The sequence below is a fragment of the Typopeltis vanoorti genome, chromosome 2 (genome assembly GCF_054136105.1).
Source record: "Typopeltis vanoorti isolate ZY-2024b chromosome 2, IOZ_Tvanoo_1.0, whole genome shotgun sequence".
Taxonomy (NCBI): Eukaryota; Metazoa; Arthropoda; class Arachnida; order Uropygi; family Thelyphonidae; genus Typopeltis; species Typopeltis vanoorti.
This window is the reverse complement of record NC_143550.1, coordinates 132,089,869-132,116,479: the sequence shown is the minus strand read 5'-3', so window position 1 is coordinate 132,116,479 and position 26,611 is coordinate 132,089,869. Positions and strand designations below refer to the sequence as shown.

The 26,611-nt window shown below is 35.2% G+C and overlaps 1 protein-coding gene across 3 annotated transcripts in view; it reads right to left on the bottom strand.

Annotated features, from left to right (window-relative positions):
* TppII (Tripeptidyl-peptidase II) overlaps positions 1–26,611 on the bottom strand; it is a 583,232-nt gene that overhangs the window by 255,663 nt on the left and 300,958 nt on the right. For all 3 annotated transcript variants that reach the window (XM_090408276.1, XM_090408286.1, XM_090408295.1), the window contains 2 exons: positions 18,351–18,531; positions 6,500–6,657 (listed from right to left, as the gene is read on the bottom strand). In XM_090408276.1, coding sequence (XP_090264402.1) covers positions 6,500–6,657; positions 18,351–18,531 — 339 coding nt within the window. The remainder of the gene's footprint in view (positions 1–6,499; positions 6,658–18,350; positions 18,532–26,611) is intronic.

Here is a 26,611-nt window from a genome sequence, read left to right as displayed (position 1 = left end):
ATTCTCTATCTGTTTCTTATGTCCACATCCCTCCATAATACTCTTCCTTCAGCATCTTTGATCTGCCTCACATGTAAGATGTCCTTTGCTGCTTTATTTCTACATTTTGCTAGTTGGTAAATTTTTCTCTGTCCTTCCTTTGTTGCCAATTGATCATACAGATCTTGATATGCCATGGCCTTCGCCACAACTCTCTTGGCTTCTTGCTTTCTCCCTCTCTCTGTCCTCTTCCACCCTTGACTCATCCCACTTCTGCTTTGCCTTCCTCTTAGCTGTCACTGCTTCTTGTACATTATTATTCCACCACCAACCCTCCTTCTGCTCTCTAATCTTTCCAGATGTCTCACCAAGCACGTCGATTGCACAGCTCAGGATTACTTTTGAATTATGTTTCCACCAATCTTATACACTTTCCAGTCCATCCGAAATTACCCCTTCTAGATGTTATAAAATGTTCTTCCCTCTTGTAGAAAAACGAGTTCACAATTGCCAGATCAAACGCTACTGCAAAGTCCACAATCCTCTCTCCTTCCTGGTTCATCATTCCCACTCCATGGCCACCATGCACCCCCTTTCACAGTCTCTATTCTGTCTCCCTATGTGTCCGTTCAAGTCTCCTCCGACAATCACCATCTCGTTTTCTTCCAGTTCCCTCATCTCTTCATCTAACACATTCAGAACTCATCTTTCTCCTCTACTGTACAGGCAACTTGCGGGGCATATACACATAAGATGACCACTTGCTCTTCTCCAAGACCCAATTTCATTTGCATAATCCTGTCATTCCTTCTACCCACCTCCAGTACTTCGTCCTTCATTCTGCCACACACCACAATTCCGACACCATTTCTTCCCTCTTTATTCGCTCCAGAGTAGAACAATTCATATCCATCTCCCAGTTCCTTTGCCTTTTCTTTTATATGTATAGATAGATAGATATATCTATTTATACTTATAAAATTACTGCTGCCATACCTTCTGTTAGTGCCTAAGTCTTTTCTAGTGGTATTTTCAATGACAATTTTCCACTGAATGTTCACATTCCACTGCTAGTCAACATCCATCTACTGTTTCAGCTGAAAACCTACCAACCTTACTTGTCTTACTTGCTCAAGGACTATGACCTAGGTGTTCAGATAAATCAGCTGGTATATTTTATATTCTTATCTATCTCTCCATATGTGTGTGAAATGTTGTAGGTTACATAACTTGCCATGCATGAGACATAATTATATATGTATCAAATTTAGAGACAGATTTTTTTTTATGAGCACACTGTCACTTGAACTGCAAGAGTGTGTTTTTTTTTTTTGAGCACATCCACTGTGAGAGTTTCATTAGTTAGTTACTTGTGTAGATGCTATTTAAGCAAGATGGTGTCAGTGTCTCAAGTCAAAAATATAAAATTTTTATTTTAAAGTGGGATAATCTAATCTGTCTCTGAAACACTTAATGATCTTAAAACAGTGTGTGTGGATAAATGCCTATTAAGTGCATAAATTTTTAAATAGTTCACCTGATTTCGAGATGGCAGGGATTTAATATAAAATCATTCATAGCTAGAAAGGCCTGTCTCATTTCAGACTGTTATATCACCAACTGGATTACGAGATAGAAATTAAATATCAGAAAGGAAGCAACCCCCATGAAATTTTGCTAGAAAATTTAGGGGAAACGAAGAGTTGTTTGCAATTCATACTGCATCTTCTGACTCATCAGCAAAATGGCATTGTGTTGCTTGCTGAAAATTTTCACTGAAATGGATGGTCAAAATCATACTGTTTTAGATAGAATTATAACTAGTGATTGATCATGGTGCTTTCAATATGACCTGGAAAGAAAATGGCAAAGCATGGAATGACAATTGCTAACATCTTCAAGACAGCAAAGGGTCAGCCACAGAAGTCTCGAGCCAAAACAATGCCAATTGTTTTCTTCAACATTTGTGGAATATTCATATACAATGCAGTCTGGCAGGCCAAATGGTTAACTGTCAGTACTATTCTGCATCATGCAATGTCTGAATTAACAACATGAGAAGAGTCAGCAGGGTATAGTGCCAAACAAACAAACAGCTGGCTGCTGCTGCACAACAGTGCACCTGCACATTGTATGTTAAATGGGAAACAGTTTCTCATTTCCAAATCCAGTGCCGAACACCTACAATATTTGCTAAATTTGGCATTGGCAGACTTTTTTTTTTTTTTGTTTGTGAAATTGAAAACAAGGATGACAGTTTGGCTCAGTGGAGGTCACTGAGAAAATTATGACTACCAAGTTCAACACTATACCATTAGACATTCATCAGCAGTGTTTTTCAAAAATCTGTGTGAATGAAATAAACATTGTATTAAGTTAAGTGGTGATTATGTTGAAACTAAATAATGATTCATCTTCCTATGGAAGTTGCTTTTTATATTTTATCTTGTTATTTAACACACATGCTGTGAATGTTAATCAGGTAGAAGATAGCTTTTGAATAATTTGTGAAGTTCAAACAACATCATCCTTAAACAGAGCTAACCAAATTATTAACAAACAGATGACTAAGGTCTACATGTGGGATACCTGATGAATTTTTCACAGCCCAAGGATGATTTGAAATTAACTTCATAATTTGTGCATGAAGTAACTGGTTTAATTTTTCGGTTCTGCATGTCCTCTATACGTTATTTAGATGACATCTCCAGGTGTCCAAAGACTCATCACAGGAGGGGACGTTACTCCACTTAGTTACACACACGTGCACACACACCTAACTGCCTCCCCTACTATGATTTTTTTTCTTCTGCAAACCGAGTCTTTTCTCACAAATTTTTTCATCTAGTCTGTTAAAAGATTGAAATAATATTCCCTGGTTATAGTTTTACCCTTTTCAAGATAATTAATAAACAAAATGTCTTCAGCATCCCAAAACACCGATGCCATCACCTTTCCTGCTGATGGAACGAACTTTGTCTTCTTTGGCACTGAACAACCGTTCTGTTTTGACTGCTGTTTGGATTCTGGTGTGTGTAATAGTGAATCCAAGTCTCATCCACAGTAATAAATCAATGCACAAAATCACAGTTTTATTCTTGATAAAATGCTCCAAGCACTGTAAAGAGATTTTCATGTGAGTGCATTTTTGATCTGCTGCGAGCAAGCATGGCACCCATCTTGCGCAAAGCTTTTTCATTTGCAATTCTTCATGCAAAATATATCCTACATGTTATTTTGAAATTCCTATAGTCTCAGCAATTTCACTCACTTTGACTCGCTGGTCATCCAATACCATATCGTGCACTTGATCAATAATTTCTGGTGTTGTTACACTTTTTGGACGTCCTTAACTTGGATCATCTTTCAGGCTGGTACAGCCATGTTTAAACTCGGCAACCCATTTCTTAATTGTTGAAAATGAAGGAGAAGAGTACTCATAAACTTTTGAGAACTTCAAATGAATTTCTTTTGCATTAAACCTTCTTTTACAAAGAATTTTATAACCGCACGATACTCAATTTTATCCATTTCAAGGGATACAGACAATACTTTTGCTTCAGACAGCTGTATAAAACAAACTACTTGATAGAATGACTTGCAATTCACATGGATGCTTATGACAGATGTATCAACTTAGAAAAAAAAAATCTTGCCAATAGTGTTGCCATCTATGGTCAAGGTCGAGAACTTTTCAGACCACCCTCATATTTTCTTTTTTGGAACTTGAGATTTTAATTCCACATCTTAGTCCACATTATTAAGAAGATAATGCAGAAGTCACCCTATTTCAAACAAAGTTTCAAATATTAGGGGTTTAGAATCACTTTGCAGCCATGTGAATGGTTAAGGATGAACAACACCAGATTGCCTGCCGATTTCTAAACATCAGTGTTAAGGTTAAAGAAGCCTTTAGGGAATAAAAAGGCACATTAGTCAACATCTTGCGAAATCTATTTAATAAAATATTAACATATTATTATGGTTAAGAAAATACACATCCTCTAATTGTAACTGTTTATTGTTCAATCAGAAAAGGAGATAACTGCTGACTAACTGTAGGTTAACATCAAACATTTAAAATACATTTTTCATGGATTGGTCAGTGTCACAGTAGGGTGACTGGGAAACACTGATATAGATTATACAGTTAACTTGATTATAAAACTTAATTGCATATATGAACTTTTTAGATGGATTATAACAGATTATAGCTCTGTTAGCTACTGAGTGACTACTGCTGAATGTTTAATGGAAAGAGAACAACATAAGGAAAGAATGAAAAAACAGTTTAATGATGTTTTGTTTCCTCACTGTCAGACATATTTGGAGGTATAATAAAAATTCTAACATGTACATGTGAGGTGAGGTACAAAGTAAAGTGAAATTTAGTTAACTAAAGTCTAGAATTCCAGCTAGAAAGAGGTACCTGCTATGGGGGGGGGGGAGGAACTAGTAGGGAACCTGGGTTATAACTCAGAATGCCTAATAATTACTGCTTCTCATATTTTGGAAATTTTAACATATCCATACATATTTAAATTTAAATGGATTTTAAGTACAGCTGCAGATTATAGAAAAAGTGTCTCATTTTTGAGCATAACATACAATACATAACACAACATACAATGAAGCATAACAGTTTCCTTCCATTTGATTCAATGTGTGATGCTAAAGGTATCGTCTGTCAGGCCTAAGTTTCACTAAGTTTCATTGGCTTGTGCATGTGTTATAATTGATATTGTATATTGTGAAGATGTTTCTGTGACAGACAAAATATTAAAAGATTAAAGTGTTGTTTAATTTGCTCCTTGTGCTGTTTTCATTCCATTACATGTTCAGCATGAACATGTCAATGTCAATTATTCTATTTACTACATTAATGGCTACAGTTCCTACAGAATCAAAAAAATAATCAATCTTCCACCAGTCCATGACCTTTTCTTCAGAAGGATTTAATAATGATATCACCATTCCCAATGCCCAAGGCACTTTTGAAAAAACAGCCAAACCTTTATGGAAATACAACCTCTGCACAGCTTTCAAGCCTCATTTGAAACTAGTTACCCTTATCCAGTCTACTAAGGACAACACCCACCTCTCTCAGTTCTGAAGGTATATAGCATTTGCTGTTCCTGAAAGTTGGCCAGGAAGATCAGCCACTATCTACATAGAATATAAAAAAGACATTTGCAGTCATGACTATGGTTAATCAGGCCTTGAATCCATGCTCTATATACTCCTCATAGAATCAATTGGTGAATGCATAAAACTTATGCATTCACCAATATATGGGAAACACTAATGCTTCATGATCCCAGTTTACATTCACAACAGGTGCCCACAAAGAGCACTCCACCTTGTTTGGATTAGTCGTTTGTTCATGTGTTTCACTTAGTTTTGTGTTGCTTTTGTGTGCATTACAAGTTTCATACTGTACTTCCAGATGATGTCTCTGTGACTGAGACAAAATACTGGAAGAATTAAATAGTGTTTTAATCCTTCAAACAATGCTGTTTCACTCATTAAGACTCCAAGATCAGTTCAGAGAACTTGGTCCTTTCAAGACTAGACTTTGCTGAGGTAGATTCAATAATGAAGTATAAAAAATCTTAATGAGTAAAACAGCATTGTGAAAGGATTAAAACGCTATTTAATTCTTCCAATATTTTGTCTCAGTCACAGAGACATCATCTGGAAGTACAGTATGAAACACACACACAAAAAAAAAACTAAGTGAAACACATGGACAAATGACCAATCAAAACAAGGTGGAGTGCCCTCTGTGGGCACCTATTGGAGGTCTTGGATGTAAACTAGGATCATGAAATATTAGTGTGTCCCATATTTTAGGAAGTTTTATGCATTCATATTTATTCAGGTTAGTTTAATTTCTGAGGGCAGTTATAGATTTTGAAAACTTTTTTTCAAAATTTTTGAAAAGTAACTTTTCTCACAAACATATACTCAAATGGACTATATGTTTATTTTACTGTTTTACTCATGTTTTCTTCTTCTTTTTGCTTTAAGATTCATCTTGTTTCATCTTCAATACAACAGTCTGTCCATTGCTTTTTTTTTTGGTCTACCAACTGGTCTTTTCATATTTGGTTTTCAGTCTCTTCCTAGTTTAACTATTCTTTTTGGGTCCATCCTATTAACATATTGATTTATATATATATATATTTTTGTTGGATTTTTCTATCCTACTAACTGTTCTTTTACTTCGTTCTGTGTTATATTTTCACTGTTCATAGGTATTCCTAGGTGTGTTTTATTTTTATAAAATATGAGCAAGCAAGAAGATAATCTCAGAGGAATGAAAAATGAGATTAGGATATGATGTTTGAATGCAGATTATATTGGAGGTGATGAAAAGAAATCAGCAGGAACATTTTCTACAACTTAAAAGTAAAGAAATTAATTAAAGTGTATTTTTTATTAATGATATTCCTAAACAAATGGTTGATTATGTTAAAAAAGACTGACAGCTAAACTTAATGTTTAAGGTTGAACTTACTTCTGTATAATGAACACCTGGAGACAAGCCAGTAGGATCCACTTTTACTGAGAATGAACGGCATCCACACATGAGTGACAAATGCACCGGGGCACTAACCCACGAGACATCAGTTACCAACTTTAAGTTTAAACAAAAAGATATTTTCTTTTGTGGATCTGTAAGGTGTTATTTGAATTTAAAATGGTATCTTTTAATTATAATTAAAATATAAACAATATTAAAATAAAAATATTAGAACCGAATATTATGTAAAATAAGTAGTCACTCATATCTTTATATATATGCAATTGTACTAATGTTATGGTGCCATCTCAGATAATGACACTCATCACTGTGGGGTGTCACCATCAGCACACTCCCACTAGAAATAAAGGCCACATGACTAAATCCAGAATGAGAAAATAAAATATACTGTGTAGATTTCATCAAATTGACTTGTTTCATCTTTATTACAAGGGACTTCAGGTGAATTATAAACATAAAAATATATAAGGAGGCAGACTTATAAATAGTAAAAGAATAAGTGTCAATAAATCAGTATTATGTAGGATTCTGGTTATTTGAAATAGTTCTATGCTGTTGTTTCTTGCTGTTACTATTGTGCATGCCTTTGTAACTCTGTTTGCAAAAACTGATGGATCATAGCTTGGAAACCTTCAGTTAGATAATGCCATTGCATTCAAATGTATAGGATCCAGCATGATCTCAACAGCTTCCCGATCTTCCTCTCAGTTTTGTCATAACAGCAGTTTAAGATTTCTGTTGCATTTCAAAGAATTTGATGTCTTTCTGTTGGGAGTATTGTGGAAAATGCCTGAGAATAATATGTGTTGATAGTATTGGAAATACAATTCTGGAACAAGTATCTTGATTATGGTGTGACTCACAAAGAAAAAGACAAAATAAAACATATAAAATCCAAAATTGCAGCAGAGGACCCAAATAATTAAGCAAATTTTTAACCCAACAAAAGTACACAGGAATACCAAACTTGGTCTTAAAGCATACAAGACATGTTGTTTTCTGATGGTCCAGTGAAACCTGGACAATCAGAAAATAAGATGAACAATGGCATAACATCATATAATTTATAAGAAGAGCCAGGATATATGTTACTAGAGAAGATAAACATGTATATAATGAATAAACTAAATATGAGCCTAGAATACATATATAAAAGGCTCTTATAACTCAATCAGTTTTGATGAAGCCGTTTGGTTGGAAAGACCTGGAATCCTGTCTAGGAAGAGAGCCTTTATCAAAGTTGCTTTTCAAATACAGCAGTTAGCTGGTTTCATATGGAGATGGCAGGGTTTTTCCAACTAGAAACTGAGGTTTTTCATTCTGCATCTAGGCAAACAAACCAGGAAAACACAATTTTCACATAAAAATATGTATTTAGGCATTCAAGGCTAGCCACCTTATCCTAAAATTATAGCTATGGAAGCCAATCTGGACAGGTTGTGGGCCTTAAAAGCCTAAATGCTGCAGATTATTATTAGAACAGAATACATCCAGCAATATAGACAAAAATGGTTACAGAATGAAAAGAGAATGAACATGACTAGACCTACTAATGAACAGGATGATGAGCAAGTAAGGAACTATACAATATACATGAAAACACAAGACAAAAGTATTATTTATTAAATATACTTCATATATTTCAGTCTGAAATTAACAAACCATAATCAGTGGGTTAAAAAACAATCACTACAAGATGCAAACTGATTTATTCAAAATAGAATGAACCACGATTTAACGTCATGTTAAATCGCTAATATTGTTATGCTTTCACTAAAGAAAAGGTTAATCATCACAGGGTTACTTAAGGATCAAAGCTGTATAACTGAGAGGAGACCTCCACATATCCATTAAAGGAATGTGGAAAACCTACGACCAGGTTTTGACCTAATGTTCAATCCTCATCTTCTCATGGTGTGCCCTGTTAGGTATTCACATGGATACTGAAAGAATGAGGATGGGCTGGCAATTTGGGATTTAGCTGAACCAAATAGTATTCTTATTGGCTTAAACTACAACATAACATGATGGTACAACATGACAGAATTTCGTGGCAGCTGGAGCATCGTCCAGTTAAACAAGGCCCCCATTGTTTTCACCAGAGAACTGAGGCAAACAGCAAAAAGTCAGCTACTGGAACAAATCTTAAAACATACTCCAACTCAAAATCACCACAGATCAAGGTCGGTACTATCAACATAAGAAGCCTGAATGGCAAAGAAATGGACCTAACAGAAGAATTGGATAAGTACTAGATCGACTGAAACAAAAAAAGACAAAAACTGGTGAAATCTTTCTAAGTAATATGAGGGTGGTCTGAAAAGTTCTCAGCCTAACAATGAAAAAATTAATTTATAATTTCAAAATTATTTATATTTTTCAACATAATCTCCCTTAAGACATTTATTCCATTGATGCTCCAGCACCATTATCCTGTCCCTGTAGTGGTTCTCAGTAAGATCTGCAAAATACCCCTCTACAGCTGCAATCACCTCTTGATTTAAAGAAAAGCGCTGACCAGCAAGGAAGAGTTCTAGTTTTGGGAAGAGATTGAAGTCAGAGAGAGAGAGAGCCAAATCTGGGAAATAGGGTGGATGTGCCAACAATTCATAGTGCAGATCCCTTAATTTTCCCATTGCCAAAACACATTTGTGGACAGGTGCATTGTCCTGATGAAAGATGATTTTTTTTCTTCTGCAAACCGGGTATTTTCTCACGAATTTTTTCGTCTAGTCAGGTTAAAAGATTGGAATAATATTCCCTGGTTATTGTTTTACCCTTTTCAAGATAAATATAAAATATTTGTAAATATTTTTAAATACAAAATGTTATATTCAGGCAACAACAATAAGGAAAAGAAGAAGTATATAGTAGCTATAGTATTCAACACCAAATACGAGGCTACTCTTCTTGAATGGCAGGTGATATCAAGTAGAGTGATGTGGGCAAATATCAGAATGGGGAACTGAACAATGAGACTTATGTCCCACAGAAGGTTCTACTAAAATATAAGTGGAGGAATTTTTTGAGGATTTAGAGAAAGCAACTGATGTAATGAAAAAAGAAAAGTTGGTCCTTGTTGGAGATCTAAATAGCAGAGTAGGAAATAATTGTCAGACATACAGAAATATTTTTGGGAAATTTGGAGAAAAAAGCTAAGCCTGTTTTCTGCTCAGTACATGAACTGGTTATTACTAACACAATGTTCCAACATAAAAATGTGCACAAATTCATATATAGAGAAAAGGCAAGGAATAAGAAAAGTCTCATTGACTATGTTATTGTCAATAGCGATGTTTTCCCGCTGGTGCACGATGCTACAATGTACAGAGGATTTGAAATTGATCACCATTAAGTCTTGAGCAGGATAACATTGAATTTCATATTGAAAAGAAGAACATGTAAGAAAGTTTTAAAACAAATAAAAGTTGAGCAGCTCTCAGATGTGAACTGTAGACTAAAATACACAAACATTATTCAACAGAAAATGAAAGAGTTTGAGAACAGGAAAACCTTGGAGATTCAGTGGCAAGCCTTGAAAACCCTGATTGATTCAGCCAGAGAGGCATGTGGTGAGGTTGTCTGCAAGGATAGAAAAATCAGAATTCCATGGTGGACACAGGAAGTTAAAGAGAAGTGAAGGAAAAGAAGAAAGCATATCAAAGGTTCCTGGCACATAAGTCACCTTGTGCTCTTAGAGAATACAGAGCCAAATGTAAGAAAGCTAAACACTGTGTAAAACTAGCTAAACAAAAGTCATGGGAGGGCTTTGGCAAGAACATAGAAAATAAATATCAAAAAGGTGGTAAGATATTCTGGAGGTTGTTGAAGAAGCTTAGAAATGGAGGAAAGAGTGCTGTAAAAGGAGTTAGAGATGATAAAGGTGACATGAAAAACTGGAGGAAAAGATATCCTTGATGTACTTAAAAAAAAAAAAAAAAAAAAAAATGCTAAATGCAACAAGCAGTCACAGCACAGTGGTGAAAAATATACTCAATAGGCATGCAATCAGGAATACATACCTACCTATATGGAGAAGACTGTTCTTTGGAACAGCTATCTCTATACCAATTTTGATAATGAACATAATCTTCAGCTCTTAAATAACAGATTTCTTGTTTCTCCCTAATCACCTGACTACAAATAGCACTTTTGTGACTTTTTATGTGAGTAGTAGTAGTAGTAGTAGTATAAAAAATACTCTTGTGTCCTGAGACAGTGTAAAGATATCACTACCAACAATAATACAGTGAATAAGTTTGTAAAAATCTTACATAATCATGACCAACTTACTTATGTTCATCTTTTACAGCACTATATACTGAGTGTAAATTTCATGAATAAGCTTTACAATTAAGTTTTGTCATATTATCAATCATTTTTCTTTAAACTTGTTCATAATTAATAATGTAATTGTGAGCCTCAGAATCTGAAAATGCTATGTAAATATATTTAAGTTTTCTTTTGCATTACCATGTGGTGGTGATGCAAAAGGAAACAAATGTATTTCTATAAATTTATCAACTATCTAACGGGGCAAGAGAAAACACTATGCCCTGCAGAAATTTCATGCTTGTGTTTCAGTGGATGTGCCATGTATCATAATGGTTACTTGTAACCAAATCTACATGGTGGGGGACAATGTGTTTGTTTTAGGATATACGCTAGCTGACCATCCCCTCTGTAATTTGTAAACTGATGTCTAGAGGTCACTACGACTTCACTTACCGGTATAAAAGGATGCACGGAGCTGTGTGTTGTTCAGTGATAAGAAGTACGAGTAGAATGGGTATTTCAAGGGAGATCAGTGACTTCAAACATGGACTAGTTATTGGTTGACACACCAGTAAGAAATCTGTCAGAGATATTTCAACCCTCCTCAACTGCCCAAGTCAACAGTTGGTGAGGAGATTGTGAAGTGGAAACATGAAGGCACAACCAAAACAAAACCACGATTGGGTAGGCTGCATTTAATGACAGACAGGGGCTGTTGAGCGTTGAAGGTGGCTCATGGAAATCGCCAGCCATTGTGTGAACCAATAACCCAGGAGTTCCATAATACTACTAACTGTCCAGCCAGCACCATGACTGTGTGTCAAGAGTTAAGAGGTATGGGGGTTCCATGGTCAAACAGCTGCCCATAAACCAAACATTTCTCCTGTGAATGCTAAGTGCTGTCTGCAGTGGTGTAAGGAACGATGCCACTGGACAACTGAAAGCATGTGATTTGGAGTGATGAATCATACTTTATCATGTGGCAGGCATGGAATGGACTTGGCCCTCTTGTAACATTACACAGAAATCTAAATATGGAAGGATACAAAGAACATTTTGACCCATTGCATAATGTCTGCAGTAGAGGATCAATTCGGTGATGACTACTGTCCGTATCAGCATGGCAATGCTACCTGCAGGGGCACGCCAAGGGTATTTGCAGCCCGAGTGCAAACTTTTATCGGCCACCCCTAATACTGCATTGTATAATCCAAATTAGATATTAACTACATAAAATGCCACCTGGGTGAGGTACACCTTTTGCACCCTTGGGCTGGCGTGGCCCTGGCTACTTGCCATAAAGCAAGGTCTGTGAGGGAATGGTTTGTGGACAATAACGTTCCAGAAATAGACTGGCCCAGATCTCTGAATCCCATAGAATACCTTTGGGGTGAATTAGAAAGCAGACTTTGCTCTAAACCCACATCATGAACTGCTCTGGCTACAGTTCTTCAGGAAGAATGGGCTGCCATTCCTCCAGAGACGTTCCAACACCTGGTAGAGTTAGAGCTGTCATAGAAGCAAAGGGTGGACCCACCCAGTATTAATGTCCACTACTGGAAAGTGTGTCACAGGGAAAGTGCGATTACAGTTTCAAGTAGGTGTCTGGATACTTTTGATCAGATAGTGTATTAGAAAACAATAATGAAGGAAAATGCTATGTTTGAATTACTCAAAGGGTGTAAATATGCAATCCATCATTAATAAGCAATTTAGAGAATGGGAAATATAAAGGAAAGAAAAAGTGAGTATAAATACTTTAATTACAGGTAAATGAATTCTTAAAATATTACAGGCGTGTCCTGTAAGTTGTTGGGTAGAGCAAACAGCATATGATCCTATAAATTCTAGGCATAAGTAAGTAAATTTATGAAGGCATAATTAAAAAAAAAAAGAGGAGAGGCTAAAAGATTTATTTGTAAAGTATAAAGAACTAACTAATAAACAGCTGCTGTATAAATTTGGTAGCTCAATAACTATGGAACAATAAATAATTTAGAATAGCCGAGTTTTTCAATACACTGTCATACTTCTTGATGCACTGTCATTTCATTTTTCAAAACTATCTGCTGAAGCATTCATTATTAAAAAAATATGGAAACTATCATGTTATAGTAAAACTTTAGTTTAATATATACCAAAATAATCACCCGACATTTAGACCTTCATATATACAAAGAAACAAGGTACATTAATGATCTACATAGTATGCTATTATTATCTGTTTGGTTATAAATCGTTAAGATATATATTAAATTAGAGAGCAACATGCTCTTGCATAAATTATAACAAAACAGTATAGATGGTTGCCAATAAGAGGTGCCATCCAAATTCTTGGGATTTTCATGCCACCATTATTGTTTAGATTAGGATGGTTGATCAAAATTTCACAGGATTCTTTAAGCTTGTGTTCATACCAGGTTTTGGTACAATGTCAGGAACAGATACCTCTCAATCAATTTTGTGTAGGGTGTTAAGAGTGTGATCTGATAGATTAAATATATATTAAACTAGAGAGCAACATGCTCTCACATAAATTATAACAAAACAATACAGATGGTTGCCAATAAGAGGTGCCATCCAAATTCTTGGGATTTTCATGCCACCATTATTGTTTAGATTAGGATGGTTGAACAAAATTTCACATGATTCTTTAAACTTGTGTCCATATACCAGGTTTTGGTACAATGTCAGGAACAGATACCTTTCAATCAATTTTGTGTAGGGTGTTAAGAGTGTGATCTGATAGCTCAGCTTTACCAAAATGATTAAATTTAATGTGCTGTGTATGATCTTTTTTACAGACTGGAATTGTGCATCCAACTTCCCCAATATTAGTTTAGTTGACAAGTGAAATAAAAGAGGATATGATAGAAAATATAGGTCAGTAAAGGATTTTATACAGAAGATTTTTTTTTAATAGGACAGGGGAGAGGGGAGCTGGAAATTGTACAAGGCATCCAGTTTTTTACAGTTGCTTTCAGTTATTTCAATTTCATGCCTAACATTCTTAATTTGGAAGCTAGTTATTTTCTTTTCATGTTAATGATAATTGTACTAAGAAAAATTTGAATCAGTAAACTTTATTATTTTATCCTTGTCTCATGCTTTCCCTTTATTAGTATGACATGGTTCCTCAAAGTCCATGAACTTTTCAGAGCATGAGGCATCTTCATTTGATGATCCACAACCTTCTCCATCTTTACATTTTTTATTATTTCCTCTTCTTTTAGGTTTAGTTCCTTTTTTAAACATGTCTTTTAATTTTTTTTTTTGTTTACTTCAATTTTTCTTATTAATTCATCTTTTCTTTTTGATGATCTTGTCAGCATATTAAGTTCTTTTGGTTGTCTTGGCTTTCTTTTTCTTCTCTGGCTTCTCCTTGTTTAAGGTTAATTTGTTTGCATTTTGTCTTGTATCAGTTCAGTTGTTTATACTAGGTTCATTATTGATTATTTCAACTAATGTTGTTCCATCCATATTTGATTAGGAAAGTGGCTACTACAGTTCTGGAATTTTTGGGGCTAATTTCTGGCCGATTTGGCCACAGACTTTTTATTATTTTACTAAGCATAATTTGTTTGAAAGCAACATCTTTACTAGATTAAACTGGAAGATTTGGGAATGCTTCTTGATGCCTATCCAATATATATATATATGCTGTTCTAATTGGCTCTACCAGTGCTCCCACTCTTTCAGCAAAATTTCTGAAAGGTGAGGTGGTAACACAATGTTCAGAACTGTCGCATTTCTGACAGGGTTTGTGATACTGATTAGTGATACTTCCGATCTCCATACATTTGAAATATTTAGCTTTGGGGCAGTTGCCACCCAAGTGATCGCATGAATCACAATACAGGCACTGCCTCTGTACTCCGGGATAGTTTACCATAACTCAAGTTGTACTGATGGTGAAAAATTTGGTATGAGCATCTTCATATCCAGTGTGAATGTGATCTCACCAGAAAATCAGTTTGGACCTTCTTTCATGTGTTACTGCTTTTATCCCATTTTGAGAATGTCTGAATAAGAATTTCATTACTGTTCTCTATATATTCCATTGGAAATCTCTCAATATTTACTGTTTTAACCTGGCTTACCACCATTACAGAAATTACTGTGCTACCTTCAAATGTAAAACCCATAATAGTCTGTTCCTTGTTTCTACATCTTTAACTACAATTAAATATTTTCCTCTGCTGCATGGTATGAAAGAATAAATCTTACTAACCCCAACTATCTCTTTTAAAACCTTAGTCACCTGTCTTGCTACTTCACACCCAAAAATGTCAATTCCTAGAGACTACACCCTTGGAAAAATTAGTACCCTTATCTCTGGGGGAGGGGGAACCTCTGCATTTGATTGTAAGAAAAAGAAAAACTTTCAGCTTTAAGACTGAAATTAAATAATGCCATAAACAATTCTACACACGAGCAAATGCTATATTTGAGCTACTATAAAATGGAAGCCGTGATCCAGCCAAAAGTAATCCTGTAATGCAAAACTGCACTACCAGCAATCTTAATATTTACTTAAAAAAGCCAGTGCTGGTGAGGGGCAAGACCACCACTAGTACTAGCAAAAACAAATTAAAATATCAAAGTGTAAACCAGACGAAAGCAAACCAAAGTACTTATCTTGCCGAAATTGAGGGTCATCAGTGGGAGCCAGACCCAGAAGAGATACCAAAATTGAAATAATGCAGGAGCCATATATTTATCATATACAAGCAGTGAAAAAGATGTCACACCTTATTACTAAAATACTCCGGATTAGAGCGAGTTGTTGAAAGTTTTTTTCACTTGGTTATGCCAAGAAACTATATTCTTCATTTCATCCTTCATCACGTGTAAGCAAACAAAGTTTGTGCGTGAAGTATTCACAACTGAGCTACTTGTATGTAGAGGCTAATGACTTCACATCAACTGCCTTAGTATCCCATAATGCAAGGCATATATCCTTACAGACATGTAAGGATATATATGCCTTGAATATGTAAGGACACATTATGCCTTGTATATGTAAGGACACATTATGGAAAAGGCCACTACCCAGACTAGTTGAAGACTTTGAGGTCTCATCAGTGGGAGCCAGGTCCCCCCCCCAGAAGAGATACCAAAGTTGAAATAATGCAGAAGTCATATTTTCCATATACAAGTAGGCAAAACATGTCATATCTCATTGCTAAAAAATTAGAGCCAGATGTTGAAAGTTTTTTCACTTGGTTATACTATAAGTTAAAGATGCCAATGACTTTACATCAACTGGAAACTGATGTGAAATCATTAGCTTCTATATACAAGTAGCCCATTCATGAGGTTACTTCATATGCAAGCTTTGTTTGCTTACACTTGGATAAAGGATGAAACCAAGAATATACTTTCTTGGCATCTTTAACTTACAGCATAACCAAGTGAAAAAACTTCCAACAACTAACCCTAATCCATAGTATTTTAGTAATAAGGTGTGACACCTTTTGACTTCTTGTATATGGGAAATATAAGAAGTCTGCATTACTTCAACCTTGGTATCTCTTCTGGGTCTGGCTCCCACTAATGAGACCTCAATCCAGGAGAGATACCAAGGTTGAAACCAGTCTGGATAGTGGCCCTTTCCATAATGCATAGCATTATACATATCTGTAAGGATATGTGCCTTGCATTATTAGATACTAAGGCAATTGAATGAAGTTATTACCCTCTATATACAAGTAGCTCAGTTGTGAAGTTACTTCACATACCATTTTGTTTACTTACACTTGAACAAAGGATGAAATCAATAATATAATTTCTAGGCATCTTTAACTTATAGTATAACCAAGTGAAAAAGCTTTTGATTAGTGAATTATACAACCAGAAAGCAAAACGCCTTCTTTGGTGATGCCTGACAGATGTGACATGTCTAATGTGTACATGTTAACAATGGAAAAGCAAAAAATAAAATATACAAATAAATACAATTTTTTTTAAAAATTATCATGTGGTATAATGCACATGCAGAAAAATTTATTACAATGGAAATGGAGAGGATATAATGATCATGTGATAAGCAGTTTTAAAATAATTTTTAATAAGCTACAATCTTAATTGTATAATATCACTTAAAGTAGTAACTATGGGGAAAAATATGCTTTCAAATTTCACTGTACGAGGAAAATATGTTTTAAAAGGTGAATTTTGAAAAGAAATTAGAATAATAATATTATTAATAATACACATCCACACACTGCTTGGAAAGAAGTCAACGGATGCCATAGTGTGAGGAACAAAGAGCCATGGCACCCACCTTAATAAGATGAGGACCTCCTTTCATTGTGATAACTGCAGCAATCCTATGGGGCATATTTTCCACAAGTGTACAATAACAATCAATGGGAATTTTGAACCATTCTTCCTGTAGGCACATTACGAGGTTTGTTGTGGGGCAAAAATCCATTGATCTCACCAGACTCTAGTTCATCCTATAGATGTTCAATAGGTTTGAGATCAGGGCTCTGTGGAGACCAGTGAAGTGTGGTGATGTTCATGTCCACAAATCACATGGTAGCAGCAGCCTTATAACAAGGTGCACTGACTTCTGAAAGAGACAATTGTCAGTTCAGTAGAAACACCACAAAGCAGGAAGCACCACATTGTCCAGAATATTCAGATACCTTTCGAAGTTAGATATCCATGGCACCACAAACAGAGGTCAGAGGCCAAACCAGAAAAACAGGACCATACCATCATCCCCCCCCAATTTCATGGTTGGGGTTACATACTCAGGAAACAGAGTGCATTCACTGAGCATCTGCCCCACTTACACCTGTTTATCTGCTTGGTAGAGGGTATAGAGTGATTCATTGCTCCATAACATAGCTTTTCAAGCTTCTACATCCGATGTACACACTTTTTGCACTACTGAAGACTACCCTGCATGTTGGTTCGAGTAATGTAGGGCTTGAATATTGTGGTCATACCATGGAAACCCATGTTGTGAGCCTCAGTAACAAATGTTTTTCTGCAGATTCATGTTCCAGTTGATGTCTATAACTCCACATTCACCATGTCAGCTGAAGTATGGCAGTTTTCACATATTATCCTTTGTAGCACCCTACAGTCACATTTGGTGAGTGTGGTGGATCATCCACTGTGAACAGCACTTGCAGTTGACTCCCTGCTTTTCCATCTCGGTATGATATCACTGACTGTTGACCTGGGATGGTCCAATTCATCAACAATTTGTCAAATAGATAGGCTTACTGCATGGCATTCTATCACAAGCCTCTTTCAAACTCTGTTATAGTTTCATTGTCATAATCATTTTACCCAGACACACAGTGCACTGTCATGGAAGTATCATATTCCTTTAAATTAAACTGGTTACAAACATGTGACTTGTTACATGGCATGATGCACCTTGCCCATAGGATGCCCACTGACTTCTTTTTAAGCAGTACACACACACACACACACACACACACACACACACACACACACACACACACACACACACACACACACACACAAAGTATTGCAATAAGGTGGCAATGTTTTTTTTTTTTTTTACCTGAATTCATATCATTTAAAAATACTGCTTCTACAGTGACATCATATACACCTGGCCTTTGCACTTTATAAGCTTCACGAATATAAATTCCCCTAAATTGTCCAGCACAAGATATATGAAAGCGGACATTGTATTCTTGGCAATCTGAATATTCAAGTAAGTGATCAAATGCTTTCTCCACCTGTAATATTAAAAACTATAGTAGCACAAGAACTTGTTTATATAATTTCTTCATTTAAAGTAATTAATGTATCATTTCAAACCAAATTTCAAAAACTCTGCAAGATATTGGAATAATCTAGTGAATTGCTTAAGGAAAAAAATATTATTCAAACTGTATCTACTATGGAGTTAATTAACATGGTATGAGCATAACGTTAATAAATACTGCACTGCTTATATGTTTCTTAGTGGTTTGAATTAAATCATTCAAACCTATCGGAACTGTGGTTGCTCTCCATATTCTCTTAGGATGTTTTTCTAAAGTTTCGCTGCAGAGAAGGGCATATGTCTCGATCTTTACACCTCACTTTAATTTAATTATATTTATTTTGTCTCATTTTTATTCTATTTTATACATTATATATAAAGAAATATAGAATTATAATTACTTTTGATAGCTTTTACTCTATACTTTGTGGCATTCTTCTATTTTATTATATAATAACTTGCTGTTTTATACTTTTTGTCATTTCATGTATAATGTTATTATCATGTAAATAAATCCAGGATTACCTGGATATTGAAGAACACCCTGACAAGCAGAGATAAAAGGCCATGAAAAAACTATTCTGGACTATTGTGAACAGACCTGGCTTTCTTGGGTATGTGAAAGAGGTGGAATGAATCAATAGGTAAGTGACCAGGTAGGTCTATGGGATGCGTGATATAAAAAGAAATTGAGGATTCAAGAGTTGATTTATGAAAAAGGGGGAAAGATGATAGATACATATAAGTTACTTAAAAGATTTTATAAGATTGATTTAAAGGAAATTTTTCAGTACCTGAACTGTGTGGGAAAAACTGGAGATCATTCCTAGAAATTAAGTAGGGCAGTAGTTAGCAAGGGCATGAGGATTTTTTTCTTGTAGAGTGGTGAAGAAGTAAAATGGGTTGCCCAAGTCAGTTGTTTGTGCTTTGTTGGTGAATGAATTCAGAGAAAAATGACATGTACCGTACAAGTGATGATAGTGTTTGAAATAATAGCGGACATCCAGCAATATATATCAGTGACTACAGGCAATCCCAAAGAGATCTTTTACAATGAAGTAAGTAAACGGAAGAAATAATGCATGTAGAACTATAATAAATAGTGATTGGGAGGAGGAGGTTACAGGAACAGAAGAAATACTGATGAGTGATTACTCTGTATGATTGTAAATATATCCAGGTGATACTGTAGTAACTGATGTGACAATAAATAAAACAGAAGAAATACTGAGTGATTACTCTGTATGATTGTGAATATATCCAGGTGATAGTGTAGTAACTGATGTGACAATAAATGACATCAGAATAGAAGAAGCAGAAATGGATGAATTTAGTATATATTAGAAATCTCAAATTGAGCCATGGAAAATTGGATGGGATATCAGCCTCTGTGTGAAGAAATGATGAAAAATAAATGGCACTGTCTTTAATGAAGGTATGTTATTGCAGCACTATTAAAGTCCAAAGGGATGGAAAAAACAAAACAGTTTCTTTACATAAAGGAATTTCCAGGATAATGGTAGCAAGTTGGATACAATGGGTATCTCAGAAGTGGTAAAGCAGTGGACAAAGTTAGTTAAGGGTATTCAAGAATGGATGAATAGAATATCATATTCTAAAGGGTACAGCTAGCTTTGTGAAGGAGAGGCCTTGCCTTAGTAATTTATTTGCTTTCCACAATAAAGTGATAGTTGTGTTATATAATGGAAATGGCTACCATGATATTGACACGGTGAATCACAGGCAAATATTAGTGATATAAGGTGAAGTCAAATGACCAATTTTTTTCTGTTCTTAGGTTGATGTTGCTCAGTTTGTCTAATGATATTGGGAATGAAATGAGGAGAATGTTCAGTTTACTGATGTAGAGATCTTACAGGGTGAATTAAAAAGACTGTCAGTGTGGGTTATGAATAATAATTATCAGACAAATGTAGCAATGTCTAAGGCTATGGGATCTGGAATAAAAACTGCGAGCTATGTATTACATATATGAAACTAACTTGTTGTTGAAAGTTTTTCCACTTGTTTATACTTATAGTTAACCACGAGTTGCCCCAGTCCTGAAAATACTTCAGGTGCAAACTTTGTTTGCTTACACTTGGATAAAGGATTAAACCAAGTATATAATTTCTTGGTATCTTTAATTTATGAAACTAACTTGTAGGAATAAGGAAGTTATTCCCTCTTCATAAGGGTTTGACATGGACCCATATGGATCATTTGCAGAGATCTGGTCACTTTGGGGGGGGAGGGATGTGAAGAGGATCCAGGGACAAGTGACCAAGATGATGAATGCTGAACATAATGCTTCCTCATAGGAAGCATTATGGCTAATGAGTTATAGAGTTTATTCACGGGAAGAAAATAAGGAAATGTAACAAAGCATATAAATTATTAATGGTGTTTTATAGGGTAGATGCAAAAGCAACTTTCAATATATGACAGGAGGGGGAGAAAGCTAGAAGTTATGATGAGAAGTTGTATATGGCATCCACAGCAAGAGTAAGATATTTTTTGATTGAAGGGTGTTGAATGTGGTGAAGTTGTCTGCAAATATAGAAAAATAACAATATTATTTTGGACACCAGAAGTTAAAGAAGCAGTGCTGGAAAAGAAGCATACAAAGAGTTTCTAGCAAATAATCAGCAGAAGTCTTTAAAAATTAAAAAAAAAAGTAGCTAAACAAAAGTCATGGGGAGACTGGTAAGAATATGAAAAATAAATATCAGGAAGGTGACAAAATGTTCTGGAGGCTACTGAAAAAGCTTAAAAATGGAGGAAACAGTATTGTAAAAGGAATCAAAGATGTGAAAGGTACATGAAACTGAAGATAAAGATATCTTAGATGTCTACAGTAATTGTTTTGAAAGACTGTTAAAAGAACCAAGCAGTTACAGAAACATACTAGATAATTTTCAAGAGGTATGCAAAGAGGAGTACATATCAATACTTGAAGTAGAAAAAACTGTCAAAAACTTGAAATGTGGAAAGGCAGCAGCTGGAGTAGATGATATTTGATCAGAAATGCTTAAGTATGGAGGTATAAAAGTTTTGAAGTGGCTACACTGCATACTTCAGAGGGCCTGGAGTTGTATATGGTATGAGTGAAATGAAAACAGATGGCTGCACAAATTTTCATAAGAATCTATTTAATTGGAATTGTTATTAGAATGTATATCTTTGACTTTTTGGTATCCCTTTTGTGGATGTTTTACATAACTACATCTGCAGAAGTACCAGTCAGCATCTGCATACAGTATCATCTATGGTTAAGGTGGTTTGGATAGTGTTCATGCACCATCCGAGGTGTGGTGACACAGGTACATTTTATTCTGTAATACAATATTTATGGGCTGAATCTTCTGATCAAGAATGTGACAATCAAATGATACATTATGCCATATCAAAGAAATGAGGTTTCAGATATTTTAGAATAAAAATATATTTCATACTTGATTGGGGGGGGGGTACTATTATTCATGAATGTTTTGTTTAAAGGAAAGTAGTACAAAGAACCACCATATTACTAGAAAAATGTGCAAGGATCTATCATAGTATCCTATACACCCTCAAGGATACTTTTATATCAACCTCATTTACAAGAGGTCTATAATACAACAGTGCCACATGTAGGCAAGTGATAAGAGAAAAGAAAAGATCTATTAATGTATTTCTTAAAGAGTTGGAGGTTGTATTTGTTGGAGAAAAGGGTATGGAAAAGATTGCTTCAAAAAACACAGGTACATGAATGAAGGAAAAGAGTTCGGAGCTAAGCCGCATATGAATGACAATCAGCAGCTGCTTGTATTTATAGACGATTAGAGTGAAGCAGAAGAATGCTGAAAGTGATTTCAGTGGAGCAGTGTCATGGAAATATTTATACAAAAGACATAACGCAGAGATAAAGCATACATTCAAAAATCATTGGAGAAAATCAGTAAGAGAGAGAGGATCATATATTAAGTGAACAGCTCTCTTCTAGATACACTCAAGCATTCTATGAAAGTATTTAGTGTGCCACCCCAAATACAACAAAATAGCATTCTAAGGATGGGTGGATTTGTGATTTTTAAGGTGTTGGGAGTTCAGCCAAAGAGAAAAGAAATCTTTAGTGTTGAGTGACATGTTATCAAAAATAAAGGAGACTAAGGCATGGTCTTTCTTATGAGAAATAAAGCAGGACTGTCTTCTGGTAGTATTAAAATTCACTAAATTATCATCACCCTACTTGATAAAGGCTATAAGAGCAGTGTTTCATGATCTTCTATGAGCACTGGCCATAGAAGATCATGAATATTTTGAGTCATTTGATTACTATAAGGTTTTGTTAATGACAGAGGAATGGAATGCACTGTCATCAGCAAATGCTATGAATAGGACTGGATGCTAGTGAGAGAATATCATTGATGTAAAAGAGAAGTGTAAGTGAAAGCAAACAGCCTTGGGATGCTCCAGCAATGATGAAAAAAATCAGATGAGAGGGAACCATTTGGCATGACATGCAATGTATGACCACAATAGGAAGCTTGCAATCCACTTGCAAAAGGTATGATGAAGACCATAAGATAGCAGGTTGGGAAGAAGGCTGTGATGCCAAATTCAGTCAAAAAAAGTATTGAGTGATCACATGAAATTCCAAGAACCACATCCAAATGTGGGCAAAGTTAATGAGGATATAGATCCAGTGATGAATAACAGATCAGATTTGGATGTCTGTAAGTGGTGGTACATATTAATGTTGACAAAATTTATGCCAATGAGGCTTTTTTTACATGGAGTTTTGTTACTCTATAGGATTTTAGGTGCATGTTTTTACTGTTTCGTTTATTATTTTTTACTATTTAAATCTGGTAGTTTTTGTGGGAAAATTTTTTTTCTTAACTGCAATAACAACAAGATACCACAATGAGCAAATAGAAGTATACAAACAGAATGAAGAAGTACTGATGAGAGTAAATGATCAAGAAAATTTGATTTTGATGGGAGATTGGAATGTGGTTGTTGGAGAGGGAGAAGATTACTGGCAAATATGGACTGGGCAAACAGAATGGCAGTGGAGAAGTACGCATTGGATTCTATAAAAGCCACAACCTGACCAATTACATTAATTGGTCAAAGCAAATACACTATTCAAATAGCCAAAAAGAAGCAGACACACATGGATTGCACCAGCAACATGGAATGATATCAACTAGATTATGTAATAATCCAAAAAAATATCATAACCAGGTGAAAATATGTAAAAGCTATCCTGGAGCAGATATGAACACTGGAGATGTAAGAACAAGACTAGTGCAAGCAAAAAAAGGCATTTAACAAGAAAATAATGCTATTAATATCAAAAGAGTATGTCATTGAGAACCACTTGACTAAACGTTTTGACTGGAATGTAGTCCTCCCCCCCCCCATGGATCAGAGACATGGACTCTCCAAAAGACAAAAATCAATCATCATCATCAAATTCCTGCCATGTACCCTCAAGGGGTGTACAAGATATGATAGTACTACATGAAAAATTTACATCATTACTAAGTTCCTATCTATAATTTTCCCCCAAATTTGCCTGTTACTTGTCAAGACTTCAAAATTATCAGATCTTATATTTCTATCGTCTGAGGCACTTTTTACCGTATCAATCCACCTATATCTTGGTCTTTCGATGGGTCATTTTCCTGCCAACCTGGCAGAGAATACTTATTTCGCTAATATTTCCTTGCCCATTCTTTTAAGCCATACCATCTGAGATTAGCTCTGCTAACGCATTCCTGGATGCTGACAATATCAAGTTCTTTCCTAATATCCTCGTTTTTAATATGATATTACCATTGATCCCATCTGTTCACGCCTCTAATCTTCCTAAGGACTCTCATATCCCAGGTCTCTAAGCCTTTGGTCAAGTGTTTTACTTCTGACCCAGCTCTCAGATCCATAAGTTAAAGCTGGTTTGAACACTGTCTTGTATACAGCTAATTTAGTGTTTTGACTAATTTCTCTCTTATTCCATATGAATTTATTCAATTGACTTCCCACCATACCAGCTTTGCTGATTCTGTTGTCTATTTCTATATTTAATTTACCATCTTCACTAAAAATCGTGCCTTAGTAGCTGAAATGTTTTACTTGTTCTGTCAACTTCACAATGCAGTTGACATTTTTAACGATTCTGCCTATTTTCATTGTCTATGTATTGCTGATTGTTCATACCATATCTATTACAACAGTTATTCAATTTAGTCAGGGAATCCTGCAGACTTGTAGTGGATTTATTTAGAAGTATAACATCATCTGCATAATGCAAAGAGCTGACATTAACATCTCCAATTTTGATATTAGGTTTAATACCACTTTCCTTCATAATGTGATCCATATAGATAATGAATAAGAGAGAGGATAATGTACATCCTTGTCTGACACCAGATTTAACATTAAACGATCTTCTTGTACTTCCTTCAATTCTAACTGCTGATTTACAACTCAAATAAAGACTACATATTGCTTGATATAATGCCCCATTGACACCATATAACTGTAGCATATTGAATAGGCACCTTGTCATATGCTTTTTCTAGATCGACAAAACTTAAATACAGATCTTGTTATATTCCCATGATTTTTTAACTATTTGTAGTAAAGTGAAGATTTGATCCTGACAGCCTCTATTTGGCCTGAATCCAGCTTGTTCTTCACCAAGCTTTTCTTCCACAATTCTTCTCAAGTATACTGGTATAAATCTTACCAGGCACACTCAGTAGCGAAATACCTCTGTAATTCTCACATTCAGTTTTATTTCCCTTTTTATATATGGGTACTATGAGAGCTCTACTCCAATCATCAGGAATTCGTCCCTCTGTCAAGGACTTCTGAACTATGCAGTGCAGCCAGTGTAAGACTTTTTTTATACTGTGATACTTCAGCATTTCTGGTTGAATAACACCTACTCCTGCTGCCTTTCCACATTTCAAGCCTTGATAGCTTTTTCTACTTCAAGTATGGATATGTATTTCTGACTGTATGCCTGTTGAGTGTTTTTTATCACTGTGCTATCACTGCTTGTTTCATTTAGCAATTTTTTGAAGTAATTAATCCATACTCCAAGGATATCTTTTTCTCCCATTTTCATGTCACCTTTATCATCTCTAACTCCTTTTACAGCACTCTTTCCTCCATTTCTAAGCTTCTTCAACAACCTCCAGAACATTTTGCCACCTTCTTGATATTTATTTTCGATGTTCTTGCCAAAGTCCTCCCATGACTTTTGTTTAGCCAGTTTTACACAGTGTTCAGCTTTCTTAGATTTGTCTCTGTATTCTCTAAGAGCACAAACAGACTTATTTGATAGGAACTTTTGATATGCTTTCTATTTTTTCCTTCACTGCATCTGTAACTTCCTGCATCCACCATGGACTTCTGATTTTTCTATCCTTACAGACAACCTCACCACATGCCTCTCTGGCTGAATCAATTGGTTCCTGTTCTCAAACTCTTTCATTTTTGATTCAATAATCTTTGTGTATTTTTGTCTACAGTTCACATCTGAGAGCTTCTCAACTTTTATTCGTTTTAAAACTTTCTTACATATTATTCTTTTCAATATGAAATTCAATTTTATCCTGCTCAAGACTAAACAGTGATAACTTCCAATTTCAAATCCTCTGTACACCTGGTCTCCTACACAAGGGAGAAAACATCACTATCAACAATAACATAGTCAATGAGACTTTTCTTATTACTTGTTTCTTCTCTCCATGTGAATTTGTGCATATTTTTATGTTCAAACATGGTGTTAGTAATAACCAGTCCATGTCCTGAACAAAAATCCAACAAGTATTTGCCATTAAGTTTAAGGGAGATGGCAAATCCCGTATTATTGTACAGCCGGGTACGAAACTCAGATCGAAATCCATCGAATCCTAGAGTTTCCTGCCGAAAAAAAAAAAAAAAAAATACGGGATTTACCATCTCCCTTAAACTTAACTTATGTCGCCAGTAAAATAGCCTTTTGGCTTGTTATAGTAGTAATAACAATATATAAGTACACCTTTTTAGCA